The 16,272-nt window shown below is 38.9% G+C and overlaps 1 protein-coding gene across 1 annotated transcript in view; it reads left to right on the forward strand.

The window, feature by feature from the left end:
- Positions 1 to 16,272, forward strand: part of LOC149275966 (laminin subunit alpha-2-like) — a 411,836-nt gene that overhangs the window by 251,596 nt on the left and 143,968 nt on the right. Inside the window, 3 exon segments of the mRNA XM_089504075.1 lie at positions 8,097 to 8,333; positions 13,428 to 13,571; positions 14,369 to 14,548. Coding sequence (XP_089360201.1) covers positions 8,097 to 8,333; positions 13,428 to 13,571; positions 14,369 to 14,548 — 561 coding nt within the window.

The raw sequence follows: 16,272 nt of genomic DNA on the forward strand, positions 1-16,272 counted from the left end.
GTGGAGCCAGAGTTCTCTAGAGGGTCTGGAGACCATCTAGCGAACTCTTTCATCTTTATTGTTTTTTTTCCCGGGCCGCCGCCATCTTGCTGATGGCGAAGATCACCGGCAGCTGCGGCTGTGACCGCTCCGGAGAGTAAGTGTTTGGTAAGTGTTTGGTGTCGCTGGATGCCTCCTGATCGAGGCATTCCAGCGACACCATTTAAGTTTAGGAGGCTATCGTTGATTGCCTCCTAAACGCTTTTAAAACGGGCGTCCGCCGCCATACAATGTATGGCGGCTGTTGACGCCCCGGGGAGAGGCCAGACATGGCCCCCGATGCCGATCTCGGCCTTGCTGAATGCCTCGACATCGAGGCATTACAGTAACACCGTTTAAGCGAAGAAAGTGATCGTTGATCACTTTCTAAGCTTATTTAATTTTTTGACTGTTCAGGACCGTCAAAGGCAGGGCCGGACTGGCCCACCGGGATACCGGGAAATTTCCCGGTGGGCCGGAAGGTCCGTGGGCTGGGCGGCCGGCACTTACCATGAAGACAGCCGCTGAGCGGCTGCAAATGGCAATGAACGCCTCCCTCGGTGCCAGGGGCGGGCTGGGCAGGGGGGCAATTGCCCCCCAGGCTTCCCGAAATCTAACCAAAGCGGCCGCTGGGTGCTGATGCGGCCGGCCGGCATCAGCACCCAGCAGCCGTGTGCGATGGCCGTCTAGTGATGGGAGCAGTGTGAGGGGTGAAAGCTCCGCCCCCTCGCACTGACCTTTCACCCCTCACGCTGCTCCCATCACTATGCGGCCATCAGATTGCTGGGAATGTAATCTAAACGGCCGGTGCGTGCTGATGCCGCCGGCCGGCTCTGCTTTAATACTTTTTTTTTACTTTATATGGCAAGCCGATCCAGCTTACCATATAAATAAAAAAAAAGTGTTAAAGTAGCTCCGGCCGGCGGCATCAGCACGCACCGGCCGTTTAGATTACATTCCCAGCAGTCTGATGGCTGCATAGTGATGGGAGCAGCGTGAGGTGGAAGCTCCGCCCCCTCGCACTCAGACTGCTGCAGCACCGGATGTCTGGTCAGTGGCATCCTGTCAGCATAGAGGAGAACAGTGTGCAGCTACCAGGAAGTCAAGAGAAGTAGAAGGTGAGTAAAATAATGTATTTTTTGTACTGTATAATGTTTTTTGTATTTGTTAAAAACAAAAAAAATCGGCATGTGTGTGTATGTAAGTGTGTCCCCCTATATGCCACTCTGCCTCCAGAAATGCCTTATACCCCCCTATATGCCACTCTGTCCCATGATATGCCTTTTAACCCCCTATATGCCAGAGTTGCATATAGGGGTATAAGGCATTTCTGGATGCAGAGTGACATATAGGGGGTCAAAAGGCATATCTGGAGGCAGAGTGGGATAAAGGGGGTTAAAAGGTATATCATGGGGCAGAGGAGCATATAGGAGGGTATAAAGCATATCGGGGAGGCAGAGTGGCATATAGGGGGCATAAGGATTTTCTGGAGGCAGAGTGCCCCATGATATGCCTTTTAACCCCCTTCATGCCACTCTGCCTCCAGAAAGGCCTTATACCCCCTATATGCCACTCTGTCCCATGATATGCCTTTTAACCCCCTATATGGCAGAGTGGCATATAGGGGGTTAGAAGGCATATCATGGGACAGAGTGGCATATATTATTTTTTATTTAATATGGCAAGCTGGATCGGCTTGCCATATAAAGTAAACAAAAATGTCCCATGATATGCCTTTTAACCTCCTATATGGCAGAGTGGCATATAGGGGGTTAGAAGGCATATCATGGGACAGAGTGGCATATAGGAGGGTTGAGGCATATCAGGGAGGCAGAGTGGCATATAGGGGGGTATAAGGCTTTTCTGGAGGCAGAGTGCCCCATGATATGCCTTTTAACCCCCTTTATGCAACTCTGCCTCCAGAAATGCCTTATACCCCCCTATATGCCACTCTGTCCCATGATATGCCTTTTAACCCCCTATATGCCAGAGTGGCATATAGGGGTATAAGGCATTTTTGGATGCAGAGTGACATATAGGAGGTCAACGGCATATCTGGAGGCAGAGTGGCATAAAGGGAGTTAAAAGGGATGTCATGGGGCAGAGGGGCATATAGGAGGGTATAAAGCATATTGGGGAGGCAGAGTGGCATATAGGGGGCATAAGGCTTTTCTGTAGGCAGAGTGCCCCATGATATGCCTTTTAACCCCCTTTATGCCACTCTGCCTCCAGAAATGCCTTATACCCCCCTATATGCCACTCTGTCCCATGATATGCCTTTTAACCCCCTATATGGCAGAGTGGCATATAGGGGGTTAGAAGGCATATCATGGGACAGAGTGGCATATAGGGGTATAAGGCATTTCTGGATGCAGAGTGAGGGTATAAAGAGAGGGTATAAAGCATATCAGGGAGGCAGAGTGGCATATAGTGGGGCATAAGGCTTTTCTGGAGGCAGAGTGCCCCATGATATGCCTTTTAACCCCCTATATGGCAGAGTGGCATATAGGGGGTTAGAAGGCATATCATGGGACAGAGTGGCATATAGGGGGTATAAGGCATTTCTGGAGGCAGAGTGGCATATAGGGGGTTAGAAGGCATATCAGGGGGGCAGAGTGGCAAGCCTGGGGGCAGAGGTGCATAACTCGGGGGTAGGTTGTCAAATGAAAGGAAATAAAAACCAAATATGTCTCAATCATAGCTTTTATTAAATATGGAAAAAATAGTCTACATGAATTAATAAAGAAATAAAAGTTTCTTACCAGAATATCGTGAAGAATAATGTGATCAGTGTTTTGTTCCACTAAATAAAATGGAACTCTTTCATCTAACAATGTTCGCAGTAGTAAATGTTTTGATCCTATTATGTGTAATGTATTTAATTTATTAGGGCCTTTTAACACTTTTTGCTTTCTGGCATTTTAATACAAATAATGAGATAAAAAGAATTGCACATAGTGTGACTCGGGTATGTATAAGGGGTGCGTGTGGGTATAAGAGCTTCACCGTGAGATAAACTATATGGGGCTGGTCTCCAAATTTTTCCAGGGCTGCTTTTCAGTCCCAGTCCGGCCCTGGTCAAAGGTCATTAAGCGACCGTTTTTCCATGACGGCAAAGGTCGTTAAGGGGTTAAGGGGTTAAAATAGTAGGGGTGACCGTTCCCTGCTGCCCTCTTGGGTGATCAGGCCCCCGTATCCCGCTGCTCAATGGGCCCATTTAAACAACGGAGGTTGTGCCGACTCACAGCCCTTGTATTCTGCATTTGATGGTGTCACACAACTTTAAGACACAAGACACAGAGCGCATGGGGTATTGATTTTTTTGATTGGGTGACTAAAGTAATTGATCAAGGTGGTGCAGTAGACATTGCGTATCTGGATTTCAGAAACTAAAAAAGTGTGAAAACCAGTGTGAAAAAAGGTGTGTACAAGAATAAAAATAAAGGTATACTTTCCTTTCTCCTTTTTACTGGATACACAGCTGCAAACCCGTAATAATATTCTCCTGGTGTTAAAATGATAATTTTGATCCACTAGGGGGCACTTGTGTGAACCGGTTTGAAATATAAACAGAAGAAAAACTATAATAGTGTAGTACTTCAAACTCAGTTATCGTATGGATATTATATATATGCACTCACAATCTGAATGTGTTGATCAAGCTCTGTATATAAACCCACCGTGATCCGTATGTGGAGTATATATGAAAAAAGCAACGACATGAAAAACACAATGGTGTAGTAACTTAATATGTTCTGGCACACCAGAACAGATGTACACTTACAGTTATAACTGGTGTGTCAGGCGCACAGTGGTTTGGTTTCCTCGGTCCTTCACAGCCGTGTGGTTGTGTATATGGACGCAGACAACCCCCGCTGCTAGCCACGCCTCCTTCCAGCTGCAGCGTAAGTGCGTGGGATCTACACGCTGCCCCGGCTACATGACAGGGAAGTCAGAAGCACCGGTAAGTGGGGGGGGGAGTGTTAAATGGGGGGCATAAGGCATTTCTGGAGGCAGAGTGCTCTGTGAAATGCCTTTTAACCCCCTTAATGCCACTCTGCCTCCAGAAATGCCTTTTTAACCCTCTATACGCCACTCTGCCTCCTGAATGCCTTAAACCTCCCTATGTGCCACTCTGCCCCATAATATGCCTTTTAACCCTCTAAATGCCAGAGTGGCATATAGGGGTATAAGGAATTTCTGGAGGCAGAGTGGCACAAAAGGGGTCAAAAGGCATATCATGGGGCACAGTGGCATATAGGGTTAAAAGGCATATCATGGGGCACAGTGGCATTTAGAGGGTTAAAAGGCATATCATGGGGTACAGTGGCATATAGGGGGTATAAGGCATTTCTGGGGCAGATGTGCATAACTGCAGGTTGGAAAATAGGAAATAAAACCAAAATATTTTTCTCAATCATAGCTTTTATTAAAAAAAATAGTTTAGATGAATTAACATTTACTGGTAAAACTTTTTTCCTATAGGGTCGTCTTATATTCAGGCTTTTTCTTTTTTTCCTAAATTAATATTCAGATTTGGGGGGGTCGTCTTATAATCAGAGTCGTCTTATAATCGAGCAAATGCGGTACTAACACGCATACTTGATTTAACACCCACGGACTCTACCACCATACACTTACAAACACCCACATTCTTTTTCTTGCTCTTCCTCTCCACCCCTCCCTATGCTCATCCCTGACATCCCCAAACCAGCCATGCTTGGTATACTAGTAATGATTGTACCCCCCTGGATCATGTAAAATCACAGAGTAACATGCACACACACACACTAACATACTTACACACATATACTACAGTAACATACATACACAGACTAACGTCCTTACTTTCACACATACATATTAACATACAAACATAAAGCTTACACACTCTAACATATTTATTTACACTTGCACACACACAAAACCTACCTTTGTTGGCTCAGGAGGGAGAAGTGCCAGCTCTTCTGCTTCCTCAGATCATCACAGTATCTCGATGAGAGCATTAGGACACCTGTTAGACACCAAAAAAATCTGTTGCTAGTAGATTTCCTCAATAACACAAAGCAATAACATTTATGTAATGCCAATATATATCTGCATTACACAGGTGATAGAATATACTTTTATTGGTTACCACAGTGATATCCCATCTTATCTGTGGATATTACCATAAATACTTTAATACTGTTTCAGTGCCATAGCCTTTAACATTTATTTTACAATATACTGGTACTGAGTGTACTAGTTGCTAGATTTCACATTCTTTTTACTCTTTGCAATCTTTTCATTTATAATTGTACTATATCATCTATTTAAACCTATTGGCCAGAATTTGTATAATTTTAATTGGTTTACAACTCATAGGGCCCACATTAAACACCGACCTTGAATGTCTCCCTTAGGCATATGGGATGCTTAAATGATCATAATAGAAGCTATGTGGGGGGAAAAAAAACACATTTACAATGAGGCTTGCTTTTAAGAGTCAAAAGTTTTTTTGTTTTTTTTATCTGAATGCCAAGCTAAGGGCTCTTTATAGCTCACAAAACAGGTCTGGCAGCAGAACATACCCTGCTGATTACAACTGCTTCCAGGTACTCGATGCTTGAGTCATATTGGTAATGATACTGTCGCTTATAAAACTTATCTTTTTTTTGCTTTTTACAAGAAACAATTCCCTAAAGCAAACTCAAATGTTATGTTTTGATATATTTTTTTTCTTTATTAACCATCAATATATTTCAAAATAACCCAAACCTTTCGTAACAATATAACAGTTGGTATAAGACAAACTTTGAAGAGTGATATATTATAATAAAATATAATATCACACAAAATATAGAATGTGCAAAAATAAACCAGTTATGTGTTTGTTATTCTTTACATTTTAGAGAGATATAATGTGGAAAGTTTATCATACTGTTTTAGGGTAGGATTTGGAAATATTGAGCCAAGTTCATGCATGTTAGATGCTGTGAATACTCGACCAGGGATCAAGGTGACCTTAGGTAGACTTGGGGTCTTTGGAGTCATACAGGGGCATGTAAAGGGTGGCTGGCTGTGCTATAATGGGTGATCTAACAAGAGATCAGCTGGCAACCTGTTGGCAGACTTAAATTTACTTTATATATTATTTTCCTTTAGTTTTGATGGCATGGTAGTCATTTTACCCTTTCTTTTTTATATAATAAGTTTTTATTGGACAGTTTTGATTCAAGATTTTTTTTTGCATGTATATCAAACATTGTTACAGAATAAAGAAATGTGTTGGTTAATGACAAAGATATTACAAGGTCAAGGGAACTCCGAGATCATTTCATTCTATGTGACCTCGATACTCCGTTTACAGAGTAAATACATCATAATGCCAAAAATACAATACAACATAAAGATTGAATATTTCAAGATAATCAGTTGCGAAGATAAAAGGAACAAAATTATAAGAAAGTGTAAAAGAAAACCAAAGGAAAAATTAAAGTATAACAAAAACAACCATTATGGTGAAAGTTGTGTATGTTTTCAGGTAGTTATGGATCCTAAACACGAGCATGGATAAATTATATTTCCAAGGAGTGCAGTCATTGCTGCGATATGAGGTGGTTTATCTATGTATAGTGTCATCTTTATTCTATCCCTCAACTTAATGATATTTGATGAAGTATAGCTAGGGATAATGAATTGATTTTATGAATGTTATTTATTTATTTGTTTTAATCATGCTCCTTTGATGGGAAGTTTTCCCATATTTTATTGAAAGTGCTCATTGTGTGGTTGCCCATATGAAAAGCCAATTCCATTTTTCTAGTTTCTCTCATTCTTTTGGTATGGTTGGAAGCTCCTCCGAGTTCCATAGTTTAGCTAAAAACTGTTTAAAAAGCATACAAGCTATATTTAAAAGTTTCCTGAATTTGTGTGGTATATGATGCGGATAGAGTCCCAAAATCCCTATCTTTGGATCAATTGGAATCTGGATTTTTAGGATTTCACTCATGTGTTTGAATAATTGAGACCAGATTTTATATACTTTTGGACAGGACCAAAATATATGTAGATGAGTACCAATTTGGTTGCATTTCCGCCAACATAAATTCGGTCTTTGGGGATAAAACGTGTGCAATTTCTCAGGTGTGTAGTGCCACCTATAAAGTATTTTAGCATGAAGTTCTGATAGTTTTATACATTTGGTTGGGCCTTTCTAAAGGCTGCTGATCAATCTCTGACCTATCAGCTGCACTCACTCCCTATGAACAGAGCCTTGCATTTAGTGTAAACACAAGGCTTCCATTCAAGAAGGAAGTCTCACATTCACACATAATTGCACAGAGAGGCATTCAGCAACACAAAGCAATAAAATATACTGTCTGGTTGCTTCTGATACCCTTTCACAAGATGTGATGAGTAAAATCTAAAAAAAAAAATAAATAAAAATAAGAATTTAGTAACATTTTAAAAACTTGCACCAGTGATGTCACCATGGCATCATAAGGGCAACCATTCAGTTCCAAGAAAATATAAAATAAAATATCCCAAAAATATATTTAAAAAAAATTAATTTTATGAGCAAGTCCTGAAAGATCTTCCCAAAAATCCTGATTATCTTCCAAAAAATCCTGGCACAGAAAGTATTAAAATACCAGCATTTGAAATACCCTGGGATGTTTAGTTTTCAAAAATATATGGTTTAATTGGGTAAATTTAATTGTCCATCTTCAAAGATGTCCCAAATAGAACATGGGCGCAGGATGACCAGATGTCAAAATTTCAAATTGAAAAATGCGCTCCTCCCAAATGTGGCAATTTAGCCCCCAAACAACCAGATAAACCTATGCATGGGTGGTATCACTGCACTTATTTGGCAGTGAAATATACTAAGAGCTATAAATTCATGCCTCAAATACAATATGTGTGAAAAAAAAATTACTACCACAAAGGCTAGTGGTAGAACTAGTGCAAGAAAAGTGTTAATATCACACTGGTCAGTGGTTGGCAGGGAAAGCCGACTTAAGCAGTTATATCCAGCCAGGATACTTGTATAGTACAACTTTATTTGTTTACTGTTTGCTGTCTTTTCACAGGCCTGCAACTGTGGTGGTCCGGGATCTCTGAGTCACCAATGTAACCCAGAGACCGGTTGCTGTTTCTGTCGCCCAAACTTCTCCGGAGATAAGTGTACCTCTTGCAGGCTGGGACACAGGAATTATCCGCATTGTATAAACTGTGACTGTAAGCTGGCAGGAAGTGAACCCCAGAGCTGTGATCGAGAAACTGATAAGTGTTCTTGTGCTGAAGAAACCGGGCAATGCAACTGTAAGGTACGGGAACATAAAGAACATTAAAATATATGTTTTGTTTTAAAAGCAAACAAATAAAAACAAATCCTGTCAGGTGTCCACTTTTATGTTGATCCAATCCATTTGTTCCTTTTTCCTCACATGCAGACTTTTTGTTTCCAGTTCAGAATGATTGGTGGGTATTATTGTATTACAATGTCATGCAGTGGTCACAGCATTGTGTATTAAAAGAGTTGATGGATAAAGCTGTATTTTTCCAGATATATTTGCTTGTTTATAAGACAAGGTTTTTTTTCAGAACAAATGCTCGTCTTATATTTAAGGTTGTCTTATAATCAGACCTCAAATAAAGGTCTGACTACAAGACTAAGATGCAGCGCTGCAGGGGACCTGGATCCTCCTCTCTGGCACTTCTGGGGGGTTCTATGACGGAGCGCCGGCATGACATGACCTTCCGGTGCTCCACCATAGAAGCCCCAGCGGAAGTACCGGCCACCAGCAGCGGAGGTTGTCTACACCCATCGCGCAGATGTTCACCGGCTGCCCGAGAGAAGTATCCCCCGCAGCGCTGCAGGAGACCTGGATCCTCCTCTCTGGCAGCCGGTGAACGTCTGTGCGATGCGTGCAGACAACCTCCGCTGCTACCCGACACTTCATAGAAGCCCTGGCAGAAGTCCCGGGTAGCAGCCAAGGTTGTCATTGCGCAGACGTCCACCGGCTGCCCCCACATATTAGACAATTAAAAGCTTCTTCCCGCATGACTATGCCCCTGTGCACAAAGCAAGGCACATAAAGAGATGGTTTGATGAGTTTGGTGTGAAGGAACTCAAGTGGTCTACACCACCTTTACCCACTGAACACCTTTGAGATGAATGGACATTATTAATTCTGCTGGGTAGTACTCACCTGCTATCTACTAAACCCAGATTTGTCCATCTCACGCTTCCTGAAAAATCCACTCCTCCAGTGGCGGTGTGCTTGACACCACTCTGACGAATGGCATTGTACATAGTGACCTTTCGGCTTGTGCGCAGCCGCCATAGAAACCAATTACATGAAGCTCCCAATACAGAGTACTTTTGCTGATGTTGCTTCCAGAGGCATTTAGTGAGTGATGCTACAGAGTACAGATAATGCACTTAGCAGCCCCGCTTTGTGAGTGTACATGATCTACCTCTTAATGGCTGAGTTGTTGTTACTCCACACTAATAGATCAAACTCACTTGTAGCAAAGGTGGTATTCTATGACAGTGCCATATTTGAAGTCACTCTTCAGTACAACCAACCACAACTACTGCCAGTTTTTACCTGTGGGGATGACTTTGCTTTATTTTATACAACTGTTAGCAATGGACGTGGAGCTAAACTGAATAATTGAGAGTGTGTCTACAAAGGTTTGGTCATATAGCGCACACATTACCAAGAGAGATAGAAAGTACTATCCTCTCTTTTATTTTGCTTTGGTAGGGGACAAGAAGAATGTTTCTATGATGACTGGATCCCTTTTCAGCATAACATGGTGCATGCCCTCTGCTAAATGTGTTAGGCTGCTTCCTTACTTATATAACTGTGATCCAAAGCAAGTTTAGTGAGGCCATACATGAAAGTTGAAGAAACATGTTTAAGAAAATAACTATGACACAGGAAAGAAAAATAAATATTAGACTATATGATAATTTCTTGAAATTATTTTCCAAATGCTTAAGCAGTTTAACTGAAATATTGATAGCTTTTCTAAAATAAAATAACACTGACAATGTCACATATTATAAAACCTTTTTTCCCTTAAAATTTACAGTTACCTAAAAAGTGCCATTAGTGGTAGTGTACCAAAATATTCTTAATGCCTTTTTTTTACATTTTAAACAGTTGTGTCCATTAACCAGAAAATATAAGATATGTTTTTTTATTTGTTTCTATTACAAATATATTTCAATTTAAGAGGCGAGCTTAATATATACCCCTTATAAAGTTGTAATGCTTAGTCATGCCACAGTCATGGTATTTAGTAAAATAACTTTAGTGAATGATACGAGCATTCATAGATTTCTGTAGTAAATAGCCTTTGTTAATTGTTTAAGGCAAACATATTTTCTAGTTGGTTTTAAATGGCCTGCCAGGAGAAATTCAGTTCCTACATGCTTAATAGTAATTGTTTAACCACATGGCTATAATTTGGATATGAGCCACATGTAAGAATTCCAGCACACTAGTGTTAACACAGAAAACTAGTAGCATCAATCTTCATACAATCTTCCATTAACCAAAGAATTGTCATTTTGACTTTATAATTTAAAATACTAGTTTTATTACAGAACTTTGGTGGTTTATCTAAAATGACACTGATTTTTAATTTGCCAAAGGTAAACCTAAACATTATGTTTAAATACACTTCTTCCATAGTGGTAGAAATCACGCATACATTATTTCATTGTCGAGGATCCTGATTAGGGTTCCTGATTGTAGCCTTGCCTCTGCTTACCTAAGGTCAATATGGATTGGCAAAATCCAACCTGCAAGTTATTTGCGGCTAGGGCAGCATCTTGAATTTGCGTATGTAGTTCAGCCCCTGCTGAAGAGTTGTCATTGGCATAGTACAGGTTATTTTGTATGCTCAACCCACAAGGAAGCTCAGAAAATGCCCTACAGTGTCTTGTCAGTTACCAACTAACAATTCTACCAGTGTGGTCCCTTTAGGTATTCTTCATGAAAGTCCATATGAGGTGTTAAATTAATTCCTAGATATTACATGATTGAATAAATATTACTCATGGGAGAATTGATTTCTGATTGAGTCTTTGGTCTGTGACACTTTAGTTATTTAATTGATATGTAATTTAAAGGATCGATTCGTGTCTTCAGGAAAAATTGGCATACTAGTTTGTTGAAATTTTTCTTATCTGCCATCAAATTCTATGTTTCTATTTAATTCATATCAAAAACCCAAAACAGATCAGTGTAGCAGAAGTGTGTATTGATATGTTTTCCAATTATGACTTTTGCTTCAATTAATTTCTCATAGAAAATCCAGAAGCTATAAGCACAAGAGTAGAATGAGTAGGGATCTAAACCACTACCTATCTACTTATTTACTACCCTCCCTTACATTACGTCTAAGCCTCCAATTTCTATAGTTTTAAATTATGATGTCTTGTTCTAACATCAGTTGTTGGAATAACAACGTGATCACCATAACTAAATCATTGGACAGAATTAGTAATAATGCTGCACCACACTGTCAACTCTTTAATGTGGTCAGAATGGGAAAAATTAGTAGAACACTGGTTGTTCACACCACTCCCAAGTCTAAGCTGCACCTATCTCAGTATTTGTCACAGAAATGTATACTTACTATAGCATCTACTGTTTTCTGTGCCTAAATGGGGTTTGAGGTAGAATACTGGAGACAACTCTCGGAGCTATAATTTGTTTTATTTTTATATGAATATGACCAGTGTGCAGCCACTTTATACAAACAATTGAGCAAATGTTTGTTTATAACAATTGCAGGATATGTACAGGCTACCTATTGACTCATGTTAGCTTAGGGTTCATTTGTTGTAGTTAACTTTAGTATGTTTAGCGTTAGAGTATTATGAATAAGGTATAACAGTACATAAAATGTGTAGTGTCAAATATTATGTGTAGTGTCATATTACTGAATTATCATGTTAAAATACACAACAGTTTTGTGCAGAATTAACAGCAGTCCCCTTTTTGGTATTCTGACTTGGCCAGACAGGCCATTTGGCTCAATGCACGATAACATGGGTCACTTACCTTTACAGTCCCTTGAGCAGGAATTCCAGTCTCTTAGTATGTGGCTACCAACTGTGCTTTCACACTGCGAGTGTGTAGGCAAAGCATACGTCATTTATTGCCTCCAAGGGCCTTCTTCTGTTCTGATGTTTTCCTACATGTAGTTTGTAGTTTCCATGTAGTTTTAAATTATCACCATCTGTTGTGAATCCAACTTTAGTCTGCGATAGAATAGGAAGTGAATTTGACTGATACATATTAAGTTAAGGTTTTAAGAATATGTTTTTTGTATTTATTATACCTTAACAGAATCATGCCCTTTGTATAGATTTTTAAGAGGATCTCCCTCACGTACATAGAGCTGTAGTAACAGAATACAGAATACATTATAGCAATATATTGTTCTCAGTGACAACGCTGGTGAGTTGTTCCATTAAAAATATTAAAATACTGTACAAGGCCTCACTGACACATAGGGCAAATCATCACGATTGCAGAACATGAGTATAAGAGAGGAAAAAAGTCAATACTGTTTCTAAAAGGTTTTGAAGGGCTGTTTCACATAGGGTGAAAATATCCCATCGCAGTGCTGTCTGGAACATTCTGATAAGCCACCTGCTTGTACCCAATATATAATGTAAAATCAAACTCTATGAACAGTCACCACTGTTAATATTCAAAACCTCAAAGACTTTGAAAAGCAGGTTATATTGTGTGCAAGAGATAAGACAAATCTTTTCAATCAGGCAAGGCATTGACAATTGCACAGCAGCAACCTTTGGAGTGTTATGTAGAGTTCTGGCACTCATTCAGTTTATTGGTTGATGCATATCTTGAAATTATGCTTGATTGTGGAGATTGCCTGGTCGTCAATGCCTATAAGTAATAGTAGAATAAAACACAGATTATCCTTATACAATATCACATGCATTTAATTATTGATTTGTTACCTCCTTAAAAGCTCAGGCTGTAGACATCCATCTTGACATGACTTACACAATTATTTCTCCAGATTCAGAGGCAGGGGTAAGAAAACGAGTTTTTAACAAAGGGCACAAGTAGACACATTTCTGAAGGGAAGTCTAACAATTTGAATCTGCTAGCAAAGCAGGTCCATATTTGTGAATAATGCAAAAAATAAATAATAATAATGAAATATTCTTTAAGCTTCTACAATAAATGTGCAGTTCTGTTTTATGCATGCTCCTTCAAAATCGATAAAAATAAATTTAATAGGATAAGAAGGTGTGTAAGATACACTAACACACAGTTCTTTAAATTTTTTGTCATTAAAAAGCTGTATGAAATCTTCCACAATATAACTATTACATTGTAAAGTCTTTATCTCGCCTGCAGTCAAACGTAGAAGGTGTCTACTGTGATAGATGCAAACCTGGCACTTTTGGACTTCATGTAGGGAATCCACTTGGTTGCAGCAGCTGCTATTGCTTTGGACTGACTGCCCAGTGTACGGAAGCAGATGGATTGATCCGTATGTGGGTGAGTAATATGAAATCTGTTGAGCCATATAATACCATAATGCGAGTTCCTGCTGGTGTATTTTAGTAAAACATGCTGAAACAACTGAAAAAGTAAGGCATTCCCTGTACAGAAATCTACCCCTCTGACATTGTATTTTGGCCAGCTTAAATGTAAAAGCTTATAGCTATACTGATGCTAGACAGCAGAATATTTCCAACAATGTAATGTATATTCAGTAAATATAGTACATGGTTGATCAGTTTAAAACTATGTTTGTTTTCATGGATAGTGCTATTTAACAAGTCCATTATAAAAATGAAAATGGAGCCATAAATATAACCCACAATTCCTGCTTTAACGCGTCATCACTATTTTATTAGTTTGTTGATGAGAAAATAAATTTCTTGTAGAAACTGTAACAACTGTGGAACGTCTTTAGCAAAGTACTGGCTGGACCTTTTCGAACGGGGCAGCATACTGCCGAGGAGGGCATGGTATCGTTTATGTGACAATAATTTCTGGGTATTAACAGCTGAAACCTCTCCAATGAGCCTTTGACTCTAGGAAAGTTGTGAGACACTTCTATTGTCCAGCGGTGCACTAGTAAAGCTGTTGCATGCTGTGGTCTAGATTTCCTATAAGACTTAGATAAGTTGTGCCTTCCACTACTCTATGAACTCTATTCATATGCCCATGCAATATAATTCACGTCGACTGAGACTCCTATAAGATATAAGATAGATAAAAAGAGAAGCAATTTACTAAATGTTTACAAACGATATATCTCTTCTTCTGTTTCTTTATGTGTTTAAAAGATAACACTGAAGCCAGATCAAACAATGCTTGAATTGACGGACTTCACACACCAACACAGGACTACAAAAGGTGTGATCTTCCAGCATCCAGAAATTATTGCAATGATTGATCAAGTGAAACAGGACTTGCACTCCGAACCATTTTATTGGAAGCTCCCACAACAATTCGAAGGCAGAAAGGTACGTTATGACATAGATTAAAATTTGATCTAGTTGTGACGTTTCTGTATGGTATTAGTGAACATATGTATGATAGCTCGTGAATCTTACGGAAGCATCTCAATAGCTCACACAATAAATAATAATAACAAAACGCTATAGTGTAATATGATGAACCAAACTTAACTATAATTGCCAAACCACACACAGCAATGTAACTCATGACATCTTTTGTGACATGATAACGTTGTCTATCAATACCAAGGGCCGCAGAATGATTCATGCAAATGTAGCCTGAGATGAATCAGCAACATTAAGATGAATTCAGTTAATAAAATAAAGACAAGGCCACAAGTGAAAATGTATTTAAGCATGTTAAGAATATAAATTACATTTCCTTTTCATACAGTGTTTATATTTTCATCAGGTTCCTGTGGGTAAACAGAAGTCATATTTTGGAATGTTTTTTTTTAATAGTAATCTTATTTTTCTTGCTCAGAATATAGATTATGTTTCCTTTTGTTCCATGTTTGCTTTATCCCCACAGCTTTATAGTTTCAATTAATCACATCAAATATGCAATTTAATAAAGGAGGATTTTGGTTGTTCTGCCCACGGGTAAAATATGTATTTTCGTGGATTTCTTTCAATTGAGAACCTTTCTCTGACTTCTGGACATAGTGATTTGGGATATAATATAATATAATAGAATATATCTCTATATATATTTAAAGTGTTATATCAGGACTGATCCTAACCTACAGGTTGTCAAGGGTTCTAAACTGGTAGTGGGGACACTATGGGATTAATTCCAAGTACATGCAGGAGGGGGCAACAGAAATATGGTATGCCTAAACCATAAGTCATGAACTATATATAGTTCAATTTTCTAAATGCAATCCTGCCAATTGTATACTGATAAATAATTATTTTAGGATTGACTTAGTTTCTGTCAAGTGTAAGCCATAGCAAGGTTAAAGTTGTTATTAATAGTTTACTAGTGTCCTACTTTTTTTTTTATAATGGTGGAATTCTCAGAGAGAAGGGTCAACAAGTGCTCTAGAACAACCCTTAGTTAAGGATGAACAAAACTGGATTTTCTGTAATAGTTTATGCAGGTATTATACAAATCATTATGTTAAGCAGATGTAAGCGCATTTTACTGTAACATTGATTTCATTTTTCTAGTTATTTGGATAATTTGTTTATATTTGTAACACATCAATGCATTTGTATCTTCTGAGGTCTCCTGTTTAGGAATAAACCTATTTAAATGTCATTACCATAATCAATAAAGTGTTCCAACTTTAAATGCTTCCCTTATTAAGTTAATGTTATATTCTCATGAATATTTGCATAATATTAATTAGATTTCATTTTACAATTGCTGTTATGGTATATATGGACATGCTTGATATAGCGATTTAATAATTTGCTGATTTCTCATGAATTTTACATGTTTAAATAATTTCTAGGAAAGGTTTGGGTACAGAACAGTACTAGGCATGAAGTTTCTAATGATGCATTTAGTTACAGAAGAGTTAGATTCAGGGTCAATAAGGGCGCGTGTGACAGACAAAGCAGGCTGTTTGCATATTCATAGGTATTGTATGAGTAAATCATACTGGTATCCATTATCTTTGGTCCCCCACAGACATACCTTATGTGGGATACACATTATGGGGTAACAATCTCTTGCCAAAAAGCCTCAGTACATGCAAGTATTATTTTCACTGCTTTTCGTT

This window comes from Sceloporus occidentalis, unplaced genomic scaffold (genome assembly GCF_023333645.1).
Source record: "Sceloporus occidentalis isolate IW3139 unplaced genomic scaffold, rSceOcc1.0.p SCAF_254, whole genome shotgun sequence".
NCBI lineage: Eukaryota > Metazoa > Chordata > Lepidosauria > Squamata > Phrynosomatidae > Sceloporus > Sceloporus occidentalis.